Source organism: Pogona vitticeps, chromosome 5, assembly GCF_051106095.1.
Source record: "Pogona vitticeps strain Pit_001003342236 chromosome 5, PviZW2.1, whole genome shotgun sequence".
In the NCBI taxonomy this organism is placed as follows: Eukaryota; Metazoa; Chordata; class Lepidosauria; order Squamata; family Agamidae; genus Pogona; species Pogona vitticeps.
Window position 1 is genome coordinate 20,779,046 of NC_135787.1, and position 17,918 is coordinate 20,796,963.

Sequence of the window (17,918 nt, forward strand, 5' to 3'; positions counted from 1 at the left end):
TAATCCTTACACTTGATAATCTTTTCTAATCCTTTCATTGCTGCCCTATTTTCAGTACCACTCTTAATATGACTTGCTTCCCACATTACACTTTCTTGTTTGTGACATGCCTGTGCTAGTATGCAAAAAAAAGATGAACCATTGTCAATTTTAACAATTCTCTCCTCTCATCATCCCTCAGACTTTATACCGGAGATAAAGGAGCAGGTGTGCTTGTCTCGCATTTATGTGAATTACAGAATCTTCTGTAAAAAGCTTTTCTTTCTGCTTTGTTGGAACACAGTTTTCAGCATGGATCACCCCTTTTTGGACTCACCCTTTTGGAATGACAACATGAAAGAAATTACAGCTTTGTGAGGTTGGTGACATTTCACCTACTAAAGGTTTACTTTGGCTTGTGCGATGAGCAAAAGGAGAATGCTTTTATTGAACTCCGTTTGGTCAAAGGAAGCACAATTAGTTTCATTAAGTGATAATGATAGGACATTTATGGCTTGGACTCTGGAAATGTATGACAGGGTAGTACTTTAACCCCAGAAAGCTGGCCAGCAAGGCTTAACTGAAATGTACAGGAAGGGAGCCTTTGTTGAAATTAAAGATAATAATTGCACTTGGATCATTGGATGGCAAAGTCTTTCGGGAAATACATGTCTGATTGTTCTTTGGAAGCTCTTGGTGTTTCTGCGGAGCAATGGTTTGTGTTTGCTTTAGAATTATGTGGAGCTACCATCTACTTAGGAACAAATTAGATGTGACAAGGGAGACCAGCTGGGGAATAAAGACAAGGAAGGGCTGTTGCCCCACATCCTGCTTTGGGACTTCTGTTAGGCATCTAATTAGCCATTATGGAAAACAGGATGCTGGACCACATAGACCTCTGGTATGAGCAGGCTGTTAGTAAATCCTTAGACTTACTAACTGATTTAATTTCCTCTTCTCCAGAGTTGCTGCTATCTGTCATTAAGTGTCTTCACATTGCTTCCCATTTATGGCAACTATACACATTAATGAAGTCCAGAATGCTTTGCCAGTTAACTAGTTGAGTCCTAGTCAATTCTTTCAATCTAAAGACAGCCTTTGTTTATAGAATCAGTACATCTTCTGCTAGGCCTTTTTCCTTTCTATTTTTCCTAGCGTTATTTGTAGTGAGTCTTGTCTTTTTCTGATATCTCTGGAATACAATAGCTTCAGTGCCTGATGACACAGGCATTTGTCCTGCTCTTTGGTCAGCTCTGGGGATGGTAGCCAGATGGGCAACCATACAATGTAACTACCAGTGCAAACCAGCCTGACCCGGAGCATTCCTACCTGCAACTTTCTGATTCACTGTCAGGGCTATTGGTTTTTTTGTTTGTTTGTTTTTAGGTGCAGGCAGGATTGCTCTGTTTTGGTTCAATTCCAGCCTGTGTTTATTTTACTAACTTATCAGAGATGCTTTGAAAGGGTTTTTCTTTATTTTATATATTAAAAGCCCCATCAAAGCATCACTGATGTGCTGTGTCAGTTACCAACCATGAAAAAGAAATACAAAACTTCCTTCTCCTGTTCTCCAAAGGAGAGATGGACGTCTTCAATTTCTCCAGATTGTTAAGAGCAAGATCATTAAAGTAATAAAGAGTCTTCTCTAAAGGGACAGCCAGCCACAACAATCCTGAGAAATCTTTACTTAAAGGGAAAGAGTATGTCCTTTTAAAAGGGAGAGAAGATCTGAATTTGGCTAAACAGTGTGTTGTGGTTTCCTGATCCAAACCTACCCGATCCTTGCATGTGGATGCAAAGATTATACCACAAACCTCTATGCATTCTTACCTGACCTTAAATGACCTGATATTTAGCCAGAACCAGCTTGCTCCAATTTGGTCATCTACCCAAACCCTCAGTTTAGGATCCAGTGAGAATTTGGGCTTGGTTTGATCTAGGGCCCATTTATTTGTATTTCTGGCAGCCCACGGTATATTAAGCTCTTCTCTACACTTCAAAGGAATTGATTTTGTCCTGTCACCTTTCATTACAATCCAGCCTTACATAGTACATAGTAACTGGTATGATGGCGGCCTTGGTCTCCAGCGACACATCCTTACACTCTAGGATTTTCCCCTTAGTCCCTTCACGACTGCCTTTCTGAATGTCAGTCTTCTTCTGATTTAATCACCCTTATAATACTGGAGACGTGGTGGCACTGCAGGTTAAACTGCAGAAGCATCTGTGCTGTAAGGTCTGTAGATCTTCAGCTGTAAGATCGAATCCACATGACGGAGTGAGTGCCCGTCACTTATCCCAACTCCTGCCAACCTAGCAGTTTGAAAGCATGCAAATGCAAGTAGATAAATAGGGACCACCTCGGTGGGAAGGTAACAGCGTTCTGTTTCTAAGTCACACTGGCCATGTGACCACGGAAGATTGTCTTCGGACAAACGCTGGCTCTATGGCTTGGAAACGGGGATGAGCACCGCCCCCTAGAGTCGAACACAACTGGACAAAAATTGTCAAGGGGAACCTTTACCTCTCCGTGCACTTTATTGAATAAAGCAACAGGATTTGGGATGATGTGTGAAATACTGTTTAAGAACTGGAGATAATATAATACTGGAGAGAAGATTCACCCTAGGAAAGTGCCACCTTTGGAAGGTGGTTGAGGAAAAGGTACAAAATAAAAAGCCAGATGTTTTCAAACTTAATGATGCCACTTTTCATGTCTGAAGTGAGTTCCCTCCGCTCTCTCTGATTTGCTAACTCAGATTTAACAATGGAACTCCTTAAAGGTACAATGTAGGGCCACATGAGTGGAAGTACAAGTACCCATATATAATTGCAAGTGTTGTGTGTTCAGAACTGAATCTGGAATTCTGGCAGTACTCACTGAGATAACTATCCACACATGGAATACACTGATGTCTTCAAGCTATGAGGATTGTTGGTAAGTCAAAATGGCTAATGGAAATGGGAAAAACTGAGAGAGTGTCCAGATGAGTGTTTGTTCTTCTGAAAGAATCTGCTTTATGGCAGATTTCAGTCTTTTTTTATTATCCATGTGATGTCTTGGTTGTTTAAATAATAAGACAAATAATTGCTTTTCTGAGCTTTTCTATCTCTGCTAAAGACATGGTTTCTTTTTGTTCTAGGATTTTTTCCAGATTCAATACTAAGACACTTTCTGTACCTCTTCTGCCATTCATTTCTGCATCATAAGAACTTCACATTGGAATTGTCCAATTAATACTCGACTAACTGGGAAGAAAATTCTCTAGGAGATGAGCCACAGAAGGGATGTGGGTTTCAAGCAAGAGTTTCAAGAACCCACCCTCTCCCAAAGGAAAGCATTTTAGGAGATATGGATGTTTCAACTTAACTGTGGACAAAATGACGAGTAAGCTCCAACACCGCTCAGGATAAATCGTAACCAGTTAGGATCAACTGAGTTAGAAATGTTGTCCATCTGATCACAACCAGAATGGAATATGAAGTGTTCAAAGAAAAGGAGAGAGAATTATTCTCTCCCCCCCCCAATATACTGTGTTGTGGATTGGAATTTTATCTTTGAGATCCTCAGTGCAGGACCCCCAATTGTTTGACTTCTTTTATTCTTCCCATATTCTGTGTATCATAATCCTGGGCATTTTTCTAACCAGAAGGATAGTGCTAGCATGCCTTCCAGGACTGTTTGCAGAGACGTCTGATGTGAAGGGCTTTGTGGGGATGGTGTTTCTTGGGAGGCAACTCTCCCCACGCAAAGGGCCCCCTGACTCTTCGTTGTGTTTCCTTCATAGACTGTGAGTCAGCGTGGTGCAGAAGAGGTGGTCTTGTGCACATTTTTTTTTGTTAAAAGTAAAAAAATTTCTAAAGGGCAGGCCTGAGGTCACTCTTTGGATCCCAGCCAAAATGTCATTAATGCTCCATGCAGAACAGAGCCTCAGCTGACCTTCAGGTGCTTTTCAAGAACAGTGCTGATAATTAAGATCAGCTGTTCTGGGAGGAAAAATCTGGTTTTTGAAAACTAAAATAAGGAGGCAGGCAAGAGTGGTATTTACTACCAGTGGCAATAGAAAAATGTTCAAGAAGGGGAACAAGGCATGGACAAAACTTGTTCTGAAGAAACATGGTATGTTTGCATGATTACTCGAATGTTGCTACCCACTTACAGAGAGGAAGAGAGAACAAGTAATTTTTAATGCAGGCGTATTTGTTCACCAATGCCTGTTTTTAGTTCTTATTAAGACAGTGGGACTGTCAGTGGTGATTTTCAGACAGGTCCCCAAAGGTTTCCCTAGGTCAAAAGGGATCCATAGGGAGCCTTCGAGCCTGGGGGCGGGGGGGGGGGGGGAGAAAGAAATTCCTGAATTGAATTGAATTAAGAGTAATTCTGCCAAGTGATAACATCATTGATATGTACACCCACGGAGTTACTTAACAGAATTTTATTGAATATGCTCATACAGTATTATTATCCAAATGATGCTACACTCTATAGAGACCAGTGATGAATGAGCAATTTTTAATACAGGAGTGAACCATTGCCTGTCTCTAGTTCTGATTATGATATGAACTATGTTTTTTAGAAAGTAGGTATTAGTCAATGTGAATGCTTATGTATTTTAATGTATATTAATGACAGTGACAGAGAACAATAAACGGAATGCTGCAAGTTGCCTCAGTCCTTAATCATTAACTGGGAAGACCTTCAATGAACTTAGTACCCAAGTGTGGAGTTTGGAATCTGACCTTTACTACATCTAGATAAACATTATTGTAACCAATTCAGAAGCCCTCTTTTCAGACTTCAATCTAAGCAGTTCACTTCTCTGTAGTCTTACATTATTTTCTCAGTATTACAGATTACGTCTTAGAAGAAGCAGACATGATTCTTCTTGCTGTGCTTTTTCCTTGCATCATTGCTACCTACTCAGCATCTGTGAAGGGTAAGGTACTAATTTGGACAGTCTTTATTTGCATTGGTGAACGTGTCGGTGTGACTTTTGATAAAAAAAGAATGTACTTATTTATTTATTTGATTTTTATACTGCCCATCTGGCTACCAAGGCTACTGTGGGCAGTGAACAAGTAAGATAAAAAAAAAAGAACTGACAACAGGGCTACTGAATAATAACCAAACAAAATAGAAAAAGTGCTAAACGCTTCTTTATTGTCAGGCTTTTTATGTCTACATCGACCTTACCAATATTTCAAATTATAATATTTGGATCAACTTGCTGTTTCTCAAGAGATTTTGGGCAGGCTGAGTGCAACTTTTCTATAATTTGAAAAAGTAAGCAGAAGAGTCATTTACAGAAGGAATAGAACTTGATTTGCTTTCCCTGATACAGATATGGAATTCAAATTTGATGCTACTAACATAGTTGAAAGTTTTACATAGAATAAAACTGGATTGTTAGCTGCTGACTTCCTTTTCACCCCACTCATCCAACTGCTCTTTAGGAATTCACTGTGATTAACCTATGGGTTTTGTGCCAAGAGTGCTCAATCATCATTGTAAAATGCTCATTTAGTTGTGGAATATACTAGGAGATCACTTTGCCAAAAGAGAGAGAGGATACTGATTTGAATAACATTTGTATGTGCCAACGGATATTTTATATTATATTTATAAAATTTATATTTATAAACATAACTCATTTATGATTCAAACAGAAATATTTTGCACCTAGCTACAGTATAGAAGACCATGACCTGTGTATGTTCAATCTGCTGTTCAGATGCTAATGGTTGATGGGCAACTTCAAAGCCTCTGCCCTTCCTATTTATAGTTCTTTATCTTTAACACAGACAATCTGGAAAGCCTTTCAAATATAGGATGTTTTCAGATAGTTCAAATGGCAACTATGTACATAGGGCTGACAGAGCATCTTTACTTACTGTTAATCTTCAGTTACAATTGGAAGAGTAAAATAATAAAAAAGGAGGTAGATCTCTCAACCATCTGGAAAAGGGAGAAATCCATGCAACCACATGATCTGAAGGTCAGGAAGCAGAGACAGCAAACAAAGCAACAGGAAGCAGATGAACAGGAAGAGAGGACAGAGGCAAGGGCTTGCACCCAGCTACACACAAGATTGTTAAGTTCTCCAACATCTGGTGCCCTCTAGAGCTGTCGGGCAACTTTCCAAAGAGAACAGCACTCTGTATCCATGAAGTTTCTCTGTAAGAACTCTTCTTTTCCAGGATTTAAAACCACGTGGAGATTCCCATGAATTAGAGGAGGCCTCACCTTCAGAAAGTCACTTGCCATGTATACAGGATGAAGAAAATATGCAAGTAGGGAACTTAACTGGTCCCCATCCTTGTGTTTTGTTTATAGTCAGAAAATAAACACCGGAAGAGGCCAAAGTAATGACTTTTTCAGCATCTGTCTAGTCAGTGTCTAGAAACATTGACTTTTTATGTTCCTGGGCAGAAAGTCAGCCAGGCCCATTGTCTGCAAAAACATATAAACATTCATATAACAAAAATGACTAAGGTAGGAGCCTCTAGAACTACATCCAGAATTACTGTATGTTCTTCTAAATTATTACAGAGCAGGAATTGCAGTTAGTTTTCAATGGGTTTTAAGAAATATATTTTACTTAAGATCACTTCACAGGACTATATATCATGTTTTGTTTTATTTTGTTTGTTTGTTTTGAAAATCCATGCTTGTTGAAGGGCTGAAAAATGCATTGTAGACAATCTTTTATTAGAAGAGGGAAATGTTTCAAGTGAGAGCAAGAGTTTTTCTTACCTCCCATAATGTGTGAGTAAACATGCTGAGGTTTGTGATTGATCTACAGGACATAAGAACGTTCTTATGTTGCAAGTCTGAGTTTTCAGACATGGAGGTCTACCTGATGCATATCTCTTGAATGCTAATGTGATTTCAGCTCTAATGATGAGTTGTCTATAACTTATAGCTTTCCCCTAAGACGAGCGCTTACAGATAATAGATAGGAAATCAAATAGTATGAGGCTGAGGTAGCAGAATGGAATGCAGTGATGATCTACTGTATATAGTTGACCTAACTGCTTTCAAGTGGCCTGTCCTGCTGAAGAGAACTTGTTTGACTCTATGATATATGTCTAAAAGATGGCACAGAATGAATGCTAATCTAGAATATAGGTAAAGGGGGGGTGCTCTCTTGATGATTTTAGGTAAGCACAAGCAAGTGTTCATTACTGAGCCTATTATAGTGGTAAGAGGTTAGATTTTCCCCTCCATTGTGATTGCGTGCTGTCATCTGATGGAATTCTGCATAATTATTAATCCTTTCCAAACTGGCCTAGTTGGTGATATGATGCAATCCTTAATAGAATGTTGTAACATTTTTGAGACATTTTGAGAATGACATTTTTATAGCTTTTCCCTAAATGTCCTAGGATGTTACCTTTTCCAGATAATAGACTGGAAATCAGACAGTAGAAGGTTGAGGTAGCAGAATGGAATGCAGTGATGATTATTCAAATATAACAAGCCAGTTAGTAGAAGTGTCCAGGGTACTCTCTGATCATGGATGGCTTCCAGGTTTCAGAACGTGAGGATGTGCACAGTGTGCTAGGACCAGTTCAGTCAATGACACATAGTACTATATACAAAATGTGAGAAGTATTTCCACTTGGGCAAATAAGAGTTGGGGGAGGAGATTTTGAGTGGCAAACTGAAACAGACCTGATCCAAATTGAGATGATGGGACCAAATTGGGGTACTATGTGGTTTCTTTGCCTTCTCAAACAAAGCTACTAGTGATGTTGTGCATGTGTGTATGCTTAAAATGTCCGGTGAATGTATAGTTTGTGCTGAACTGATTAACAAGCAGAGATAATCAAGCCCCTGATGTCTTCTGGAAACCTGTATTATTAAATAATATGCAGGCAATATTAGTTCTCAACCCTGAATTTTCTCTGGAAGCAAAAATGGCAAAACAGAGGCAATCATCCTATGGGCACATCATGAGAAGACCAGACTTACTGGAAAAGATAATAATGCTAAGGAAAATTTGATGACAGCAGGAAAAGAGGAAAGCTAAGTAAGAAATGGATTGACTCGGTAAAGAGCTGAGTAGATTCTTTACAACAAGCCCTTGTGAAGGTCACTCATTCACAAGGTTTCCATAAGTTGTAGACGATTTGTCATTATATAACAGCAACAACAAGGTTAGATGACTTTTGCAACTGTTAAGACTACATATCTACAATTTTAATTTTGGCAAGAACTGTAATACTTCCTAATGGAAGAAAACAAACGGTCCTGCAGTACCGTAATGATTAAAGAATATTTTTTGCTGTTTTTATTGCAAAAGGCTAATATGGCTATCCTGCTGGAAGATTTAAATGCGGAAGCTCTTTAAGTCCACCTGAACAAGGGCTGCTTATAATGAATTGTGGAGTGTTGTACATTGTTTTTTCAAAAAGAGGATTAAAAATTCCAGAATCATATGTGAACTAGTGGATGCTAGAACTCATCATCTGGGGGAAAAATTTCTAAGCTTTATTTTATTCTGTCTGGTTGGAATAGAAATAAACATTCTTTTGTTATATATACACATGCACAGAGATATGTCTATTACCAATCTGAGTTATCAGGTAGGCAGTGACATAACTAAGCTACATTTATGTTAAATTACTGTGATACTGTGTTTCAACTGCACATAATCTGGGTTGATTCACTCAGGTTATAGCAAATTATGTATTATTAGCCAAACATATTACACAGTAATATTTTATAATACTTGTTATGTGACTTGATTCAGTAAGATTACATCAAATCATGTGATATTACCTAGCATTATAATTAATAATATTTTTTCTAAGTAGTCCAATATTTTGCCAAATAGCTGGCTGTTCTTTTTTTTTCTTTAAAGAGTTATCTAATGTTGTAAGAATCAGAAAGGATAAATGTACACTTTCATCGTCATAGTGGTCAGAGCTGCACATATCGTACATGCCAAAAGTACTAATAAAAGGTACACAACCTGACAGCTGCCTCAGCTCAGGCAGCATAACTTTCTGTATTATAAGGTATCATGATTTAATTATAGACTGTCATAATGACAGACACTAGTAACCACCCACTCTTCCCTGCAAGATACATAGACTGCAGAGACAATCTTGACCCTGAGTCAATATATCAAAATACTGTATTAAAGTCCCGGTCTGGTGCTATTTAAGGAAATGAGAGGTTCAAAAACATATGAATGCATTCTACAGCAATATTAGAAGACTGCTATGTAGTTGATTGGGAGAGTAACTAAATAAAAGCAAGTAGTATGGGTATCGTACCAAGTGTTATAATGTGGACTTTGATATTAATGTTGGCTTTACTTACATGTATGGAATCAAAGTTGGAAAATTTTCGATGAGGTTTGAAAACCTCTCTCGTCAACTTGGTGTTGGGTAGTTTGCAACCAGTTTTTTATTTGAACTTTTTAACTGGGTGATAGCAGTTGGTTAATTCTTCCTGATCATGACCTATTCTGATGAGTTTTATGTTGATGTACAGTACAGGTATATATAGTGTGTGTGTGCGTATGTGTATTCTCTCTCTCTCCCTCCCTCCTTCTCCCTTTCCCTCCTCCCCTCTTTCCACACATACACACACAATATTAAGATTATTAAATATAGATTTTATTGGAATGCACTCTGGTGTAGTCAATGCAAAAGGCTAATTTGGGGGTAGGAAGCACTCAAATGAGTGGTGGACCTCCTAACGCAGCCAATGTATGGGAGGTTGGTTGTTCACTTATCCCTCAGACTCAAGTTGGAGAAATGGACACAATGGGGCAGGTTTCTTCCATGTCCTCTCACAAAATGTGAGGAGTCTGTCTCATTCATTAAAGGGAGCAAAACACCACCATGGTATATATTTTACCTCATTGCATTCCGTGGTTTCAAGCCATGGCCAGGCTTCCCAGTCTGATTCACTTCCAGCATCAGCTGCTGCTCTGTATCAAGTTAAGTTGTTAGTGAGAGGCCTAAGGAACAGGAGAAGACCCAGCCCATCCAACATGCCACACACGCTTTCTTGAAGCACCTCATCTTTCTCAAGGTTGGAGCCCTATATTTGTTGTGGGAGAATGTTAGAAACAAACTGTACAAACCTAAGACCTGGCAGACCATAAGGATTTTGGAGGAAACAGTTTCACTTCTGTAGCCTCACTGACTCTGTGTTTTGTTCACTTTAAATAAGTAGAGTCATGATTGGGGTTGTCACAGCTCTTTCGTAGGGTCAGACACATGATTTAGAAGCAACCTGACATTTTTATTAGCATTCACTTTCAATGCTGGTAATGGGTGAAGAAACAAGAACCATGCTGGGTCACTGCTAATAGGGACTATCCTGGATAAGACCAGTTCAGTCCAAGATTTTGTGTCCATAGATGCCAATAAGATGCTCATAAGCAGAACATGGCCACAATAGCATCTTCCTGGTACTGAGAAGCATATGGCCTGCCTCCAATATTGGTATGCATTAACAGTTTTATCTTCCATGGATCTACTGTATATCATTCCTCTTTTAAAGCTGTCTAATTTGGTGGCTCATCGCTACGGAATGATAGTGAGTACCGTGTGAAGAAATGCTTCCTTTATTTGTTTTTCCTATTATTTCATTTGAATTTTATGTTGTTCAGTTTCAGTATACAGCTCCAGGTTCTAATATGATAAGAAATGGAGAAATCATGAGAAATTGGATGATTCTGCACACCTGTCATGTTACTCATTACATGCCTTAAAAACAAGCAAACAAAGTTAAACAGTCTGAAATGTTGTAACATTTCCTCAGAGGAGAGTTATTTCAGTCCCTTGATTGTGTCACATCCTTTTCTATAAAGCAAGAGCAAAGTTTGCTGCTTATATATCACTTCATAGCACTTAAAGCACTCTCAGGGTGGTTAACAATCTAATTATACACACACACACATAGAGAGAGAGCAAGTTGGATAGTCAAATTAATGACTTTGGAAGGATGAAAGGCTGAATCAGCCTTGAGCCAGCAAAATGAGCCTATCGGGATCAAACTTGGATATTGAGAAGAGTCTTGATTGCAGTATTGCGGTTTAACCCCTGCTCCAAAAGACTCTTAAACCTCTTCTACATCTAAAATACTCTCTTTTTAAAGGTGCAGTGATCAGAACTGTGCACAATATACCAGATATGGTTAAATCATAGATTTGAGCAGAATGGAGTATCATAGAAATTCTGTATAGGCAAAATTTTATGTAGGTAAACTCCATACTGCAACATTTTTTCGGCAGAGCCCATTGTTACTTTTGACTTTCTTTCCAAAAACTCTAGTTAGCGATCCACAAATATCAATTATATTTCTGTGTTGCAAAGCTGCTCCATAAGCTTTGACTATCCCATTTACCAGGTCTAGTCACTATGTCTCAGGGAGAACACTGACTTAATTATATCCTATTTCGACTTTTGGGAAGAAACATTAGGGGCTCTTTTCTATTTATGCTAACAGGCACAATACAAATGTATTCAAGTTCTTCATATTCTTCATATTCATATCTTGGAGTGGAGGCAGATACATGCAGTACACATGATAACCCACTGCCTTTAATTCTTACCACTACCACCTATTGCAGTAAGTGACTCAATCTTGTTGAAGGTTTTGAAGTTTCAATAGAAGAAATTGATGTGGTCAGTTTATGAACACTAAGTTCTTCAGTTAGAAGACAGCATAATCCAACTAGTTATTATTGAAGAAGAGTTAGTGACCACAAGATGTAACTTTTGAAAGTTTCATGAAGTGGAACTTGAAGCAGGCTCAGCAGATACCTTTTGAATGGAACAGGGGTTTACATACATTCCAAAGGCCCCTGTTTTAATTCTGGGATATTAAGTGCTCTTTCTCTAACATCTACTGATGATAAACTACCAGTTCTGGTAGTTTCAAATATATACTGTATTTGAAATCAGAACCTAATAAGAGCCAGGAATCATGAAGTCTTTCTTTTATGATGCTCCTTTTTCTTCTTGCCATTCCTGCAGCTGTCTGTTTTTTTTCCCCTAGGATAGTCATTCTGAGTCATCAAAAAGTAAGAAATATATCCAAAAAAAGCAAGAGGACCTGGATATGCATATAGCTAATTTAAATGATAATTTATAGGGGAGAAATGTATTTGAAATAACAATATAGTGCATATCCATTGTCGTGGGCAAATCCATGAATAGGTGACGTAGGTGCCTGGTCAGTTGGCTGTTGAGGTGTCAATTGTGGGCAGACAAGTTCAAGGTCCACAGTGCTCTCTAACTTCTCATGATTCCTTACCTTTAGTCTGGATTTGGACTGGACAGCTCTTTAAAAAAGAATACCTTTATAAATAGCCCATACAAACCATTACTTAACAGGTTCTCCCATTGGGGAAGGTAGTTAGCAAGATCCTTTCATTAGGATACATGGCCATTTACAGGAAAAACAGCAAGCGCTTACAATCTAAATTTTAATAGTGGTAGAGGTGACGACAAAGGGCACTGCCAGGCAAAGCTTCTCCTGTGCAGTTGTGCTGCCTGGTTCACAAAATGTTACAGGAGGTCCATGACATTGCCTTCCATTGGTAATTCTGTCAAGTTTTCTTGCAACTTCTTCCAGAAATAAATTAATCAAAGGGAAAAAAACAACTACATCAGAATAGCTGCAAAATGCCTCTTGAATGTTAAAGCTGGGGTCCCTCCATATGGAAGCACCAAAAGGAGGGGAGAAAAGGGAGAATCAAAGGTAACAAAGGAAGAATGTGGGCTACTGCTGTTAGATGCTTCATTACCCTTGGGGAGAGAAGGACGAAGTAGTTGGATGAAGTCAAATATTTCATTGGAGCAGGGAGAGTAAGGGCGTGAAATGCTGGATAGCTCAGTGGTTTAGACATCAAGCTCCAGAGCTAGAGGTTGGGAGTTCGATTCCCCATTGTGCCTCCTTGACAGGGGCTGGACTCAATGATCTAGAAGGTCCCTTCCAGCTCTTCAGTTCTAAGGTTATTATTATTAGTTAATATTTGAAGGCTTTCAAAATAAATATGAATGGGCAGTAGAAATACAGTGGCCAAGATGGCATTTGGAGAATCTGTTCCAAGGTAAATTCCCTTGCTGCAGTGGAAGAAGTACAGTACCTGCCTTTTCTGATGCCAGTAGTCCAGGCTGATGGACCCATCGTGGACAAGTGGGGAAGGGCTCTTTCTTCGAAATTTGGTGCTCTGAGGCATAGCCCTGGTTGTTTCGACCTGGATATGGTCTTCCTGCTGCCTCTCCTTGTCAATCCATAAGAGTAGTAAAGGGATGAAATGCCATACACCCCATTCATTACTGCATCACAGCAGCAGTCAAACTTCTGTCTCCCATTTTACCTTTCCAGCTATGTCTCCTGATATGGGTTGCTGTTTTTTTAAAAAGATAACTATTTCTTTCTGATTGCCATCCTAAGTACAGTGGTGCCCCGCATAGCGACGTTAATCTGTTCTGGATTAATTGTCGCTATGAGGAAACATCACTAAACGGATCAAAAAAACCCATAGGAATGCATTAAACCTGGTTTAATGCGTTCCTATGGGGCCCAAACTCACCGTTGAGTGAAGTTCCTCCATAGCGCCACCATTTTTTGCGCCCTCGGTAAGCGAGGGCAGGGCGCGGAAACACTTGCAGTGGCCATTTTGGGTGTCCGGCGGCCATTTTGGAACTGCCGATCAGCTGTTCTAGGAACATCGCAATGCGAAGATCGGTAAGCGAAACGCATACTGATCGTCGCAATGCGATTTTCGCCCTATCTAACCATCGCAATGCGATCGCATTAGCGATCTAAAAAAATAGATCGCTATGCAAATTCGTCATTAAACAGTGCGCTCGTTATGCGAGGCACCACTGTATTACTAAAGATGGTTATGTGTCTGAGCAAGAGTTGTGCCACCTCTCTTTTTAATGCAATGCTTGAGAGGGAGAGATAATGGTGGATTTACGATAATCACCGACATGATACTTTACTCTTTTTTTCCCCTCACACAGGCCACAATACTGGTCCACGAATAAACAACGACAAGATATATAAATTCACTTATTCCACAGAAGTATTTCTCAATAGAGTAAAAGATTTGCCACAGGAGAGTGTGGGTTACCGAATTTCATCTGGAGTGGATATCAACCTGTTGTGGAGAAATCCCAATAACTATGATGATCAGTTGATCAAAATCACGGTAGGCTGCTCACATGAAATGAAATTTTCTGCTGATTGTTTTATGTGAGAAAAGTCAAGTCTCTATCATGTGGGACCATGAGTTAAAATAAAATTAATGTTCGGTTTCTCCAAGAAACAGAATGGATTGTGTTTGTCTTAAATTTAAGATTCTGGTTGTTAGAATTGCAATGTTGGAACTTTATTACTTTAAAGTATGGACCATTGAATTCACTGGATAAAACTGCAGTCTTAACTATATGTGACTGTAAGGACTCAAGATTGGAAACTCTGGGAATGGAGTCCCAGTGACAAATTTTAACGTCTTCTTGGCCAGAAGATTTCTATAATCCAAAGTTCTTTAGGGAAGATGTATCTGCTAAATTGATTATTTTAGCCATTTCAGGTTAATTGTTTTCCATACAGTTAACATGTTTTTCCTCCAGGGAAGGGATTTTGTCAGAAATGCATGCCTCAGCAATATGTGGCTTTGCAGAGTAAGCTCAGTTTACATTGGTGAAGGAAAGCACATATGATGGTGAAGAAACATCTTTCACAATTTGAAGGAGCATCTGTGCTGAGCGTATCATGTAGTCCAAACTGAAAAGGGAGGAAGAGATGCAGCAGGAAGTGAAGTAAAACCTCAGAATATCATTCTGTGGGATAGCGGAAATATCTTTCTGGAGAACATGTTAATTGCAGGGATTGCAATTGCCCCTTAATGTTGCATTGGACTCCATTGGTTTGGGAAGATCATATTAGAAGTTCCAGACTATATGATTATTTTAATGGTGTTTTTTTTTTCAAAGTCTGCAGGCATCATACATGGTTAGCAGGACATGAGTACTGAAAAGAGAAGGGAGAGAGAAATTAAAATCCTAGTAGGTTACCTTCCTCTGGCAGTGCAGAACAGGTGGTTTCATCTGTTTCTCCCTTTTGTTGTTACAGATTACAGATGTAACAGTTGAAAATTTAAAGGAGAGACCTGCGCAGAAAAACATTTTTGAAAGAAAAAAGACAGATCAAATAATAGGAAAGGAGCATCTGGTGTCTTTAAAAAGGCCTGTAATTCTGCACTGGACTCATGGAAAGGTAAGCAGAAATCTTTATTGTAAATATAAAGCCTATTCATTAGGAAATCTGCCTCCCGTATGATTGAAACAATTTGTTCCTGGAGATCATTTCCATATTTTCCAAGCCATTGTCATGCTCTGAAGAAATCTCAGCAGGCATCTGGCATTACATCACCTTTTATGTTTAGAATGCAATAGAGTCACATCTGGAGTCACATGTTATATTCTTTGTGCAACTCAGGTGCCTTGGAAATTTATACAGAAGCAGCCTAGATTATTACTCCCCACCGTTTTCTGACAGGGAGAAAAAGCCAAGGTCAAAGGCTAGTGAGACAACACTTGCTTATGTCAGAACTGCTGACACTGCAGCTGTGATGGAAGCAGAGTCAACTGCCAATCAGTTTCACTACCAAATGGAGTGATGATGTGTCAGGGGTGAGATGGCACAATAAAACAGATTTCCTGTACTTGTGTCATGCAGCACACAGCTTCATTACAATGGCACAAGACATTGATGACACTTGTCACAATGATTCATAGATTTAGCTGTGGGGTACCAGAAACAGAGAACATGTTATGTTGTGGTCACATTTTGTAATGCGGCAGGAAGAAGGGAGCCTGTAGTTTGCAACTTCTTGAGTGCTAGCTAGTTGAAGGAGCAAAGTTTTGTCCTAAGTTCTGATGCAGCAGCATTCTCTGGTGATTCAAAGGTCACTGAGTGCCTGACACGTCTCAGTGCTACCGTTTTACTCACTGCTCTTTTTTGCCTGCTTATAGCCTCGGTCAAAGTGCAAGGTATATGTTATCCTTACATTTCTGCTGGGATGGGCAAGAGAGAGAGATTGTCATGAAATGGTAAATTGTTGCATGTGTGCAAATTCTTCAAGACCAAAGCCCGTTTCACAAAAGCCGTATTAGCATCTGAGGATACAGACATAGGAAGTTCCATTATACCCAAAGAGAATTAGGCTATTTCTCCTTCTAAGTATACCAGCTCTGACTGGTAGCAGCTCTTCTCGCGATTAGGCAGAGAGACTATTCCGTCATCTTAATTTACAATAAAAGATGCTAGCACTTGAACCTAATGTCTTCTGAATATGAGATATGTGTTCTTATGCTCCTGTGCCAAGAAAATTAAGGACATTCCACACATACCTCTGCATCTAGCAGTTTTATAGCACTGTTTCCAACATTTGACAGCTTATGTGTTTATTGATTTATGTCAGACTGCAAAGGGAGGTTTTGTACATAAGCCCCCATCTGATGAAGTGGACTTGTCCATGAACACTCCCATTAAAATATAGCAATTAGACTTTAAGGCACCACAACATTTTTGTCTTCTTTATTTTTTATTTTATTTTAATTTTTTGGCCTGAAACGGCTCTCATTTGTATGTTTTAACATTTGATAAATGATATCAATTCATATTATATTTTAATGGTTGATACTGTCTATTTTGTCATAATTTAAAATTGTTAAAATATTGAATGCAACTGTTACTTTTTCAGTTTGCTATGCTTATGCTTTGAAATGAATTGATGTGAGGCTGTTCTTTGCAGTAATGCTTTGCTATACTCTTACACTGATGTTGTTTATGCTTTAGACCAGGTTGGGCACATTTAGGTGGGAAAGTGGCATACAGAGTAAGAACAATAATAGTTGTCCAAAAAATCTATGAATTCTGCAATAGTGTAATCAGGCCTGAATTCTGAGAGGCACTCTTCAAGTCTATTTTATAAATGCTGTGCTTAATACATATTGTTCTCTTTCTCTCTTTTCCCACCCCACCCCGGCATCTTGCCTTCCTTCTCTTTTCATCCAGATTAAAAGCTTTTATTCATATGAAAAAGAACCTGCTGTTACTCAGAATCTCAAGAGAGGTCTGGCCAGCTTGTTCCAGATACAGTTGCATTCTGGAGATGCTCGTGAGGTACTGTGCTATATCACTTAAGCTAAGCCATCTAAAATGTTCAGTGCTGGCATGAAATATATTTTTGTGCCCTTGATGTTATTCGGGTAGACACTTAGTACCAAAAAAAAAAAATAGAGAAGAAAATCAGTTCGAGCAAAATTAATATATGCTAATTTTTGGATAGACTGATGGACTGCAGATTGCATTTGTTTTCAGTGTGGAAGGGATTATCACTCTCGAATTGGCCTTCTCAGCCACACTAGATGCTGTTCCAAGTCCTCCATACAGAGCACGTTACTACAGTCCAGTGGTCAGGGAACAGGGGTAAATTATCCCAAATGGGATAAAAATGAAAATCATGGGGGTAATGAGGACACGACCCTAACCCCCTTCCCTCCTCCTCCACCACCTCCTCCAATTCTTCCTCTTCTGCCCAGAGGGGGTGGGGGTCCCTGGCTGCCCAATCACCCTCTTCACCTCCTTCTCTGGCCCGGCTGCAACCAAGCCATGGTGGATGGCGGCCGGTGACGGGCCCAGGCCGGCGGCATAGGGCAGCCAAGGCAGTGACGGTGGGGCCGACCGTAGCAGAGGGCAAGGTCAGGGCAAGTGGCCAGAGCGCCCCAACCAGGAGGAGCCTCTCCTTCCAGTGCCTGGAGAGGTGGATCGTGGTGGAGGGGGGTGAGCATGGCCACAATGGCAGCCCGGGCCAGGCTCAGCCTCCCGGTGCAGGGATGCCGCCCCCGCTGCCCCATTCCCCTTCCCTGTCCCTGGAGGAGCCCGTTGG

The 17,918-nt window shown here is 39.7% G+C and overlaps 1 protein-coding gene across 6 annotated transcripts in view; it reads left to right on the top strand.

Moving 5' to 3' along the window:
- MTTP (microsomal triglyceride transfer protein) overlaps positions 1–17,918 on the top strand; it is a 46,643-nt gene that overhangs the window by 4,614 nt on the left and 24,111 nt on the right. For 2 of the 6 annotated variants that reach the window (XM_073001884.2, XM_078394616.1), the window contains 6 exons: positions 284–358; positions 3,123–3,367; positions 4,825–4,916; positions 13,984–14,171; positions 15,098–15,241; positions 17,045–17,152. In XM_073001884.2, the coding sequence (XP_072857985.2) occupies positions 3,336–3,367; positions 4,825–4,916; positions 13,984–14,171; positions 15,098–15,241; positions 17,045–17,152 (564 nt within the window). In that variant the 5' untranslated portion in view covers positions 284–358; positions 3,123–3,335. Of the gene's footprint in view, positions 1–181; positions 359–3,122; positions 4,100–4,824; positions 4,917–13,983; positions 14,172–15,097; positions 15,242–17,044; positions 17,153–17,918 lie in introns of all 6 variants that reach the window. The other 4 variants (XM_078394618.1, XM_078394615.1, XM_078394617.1 and 1 more) reach the window with 4 other exon arrangements.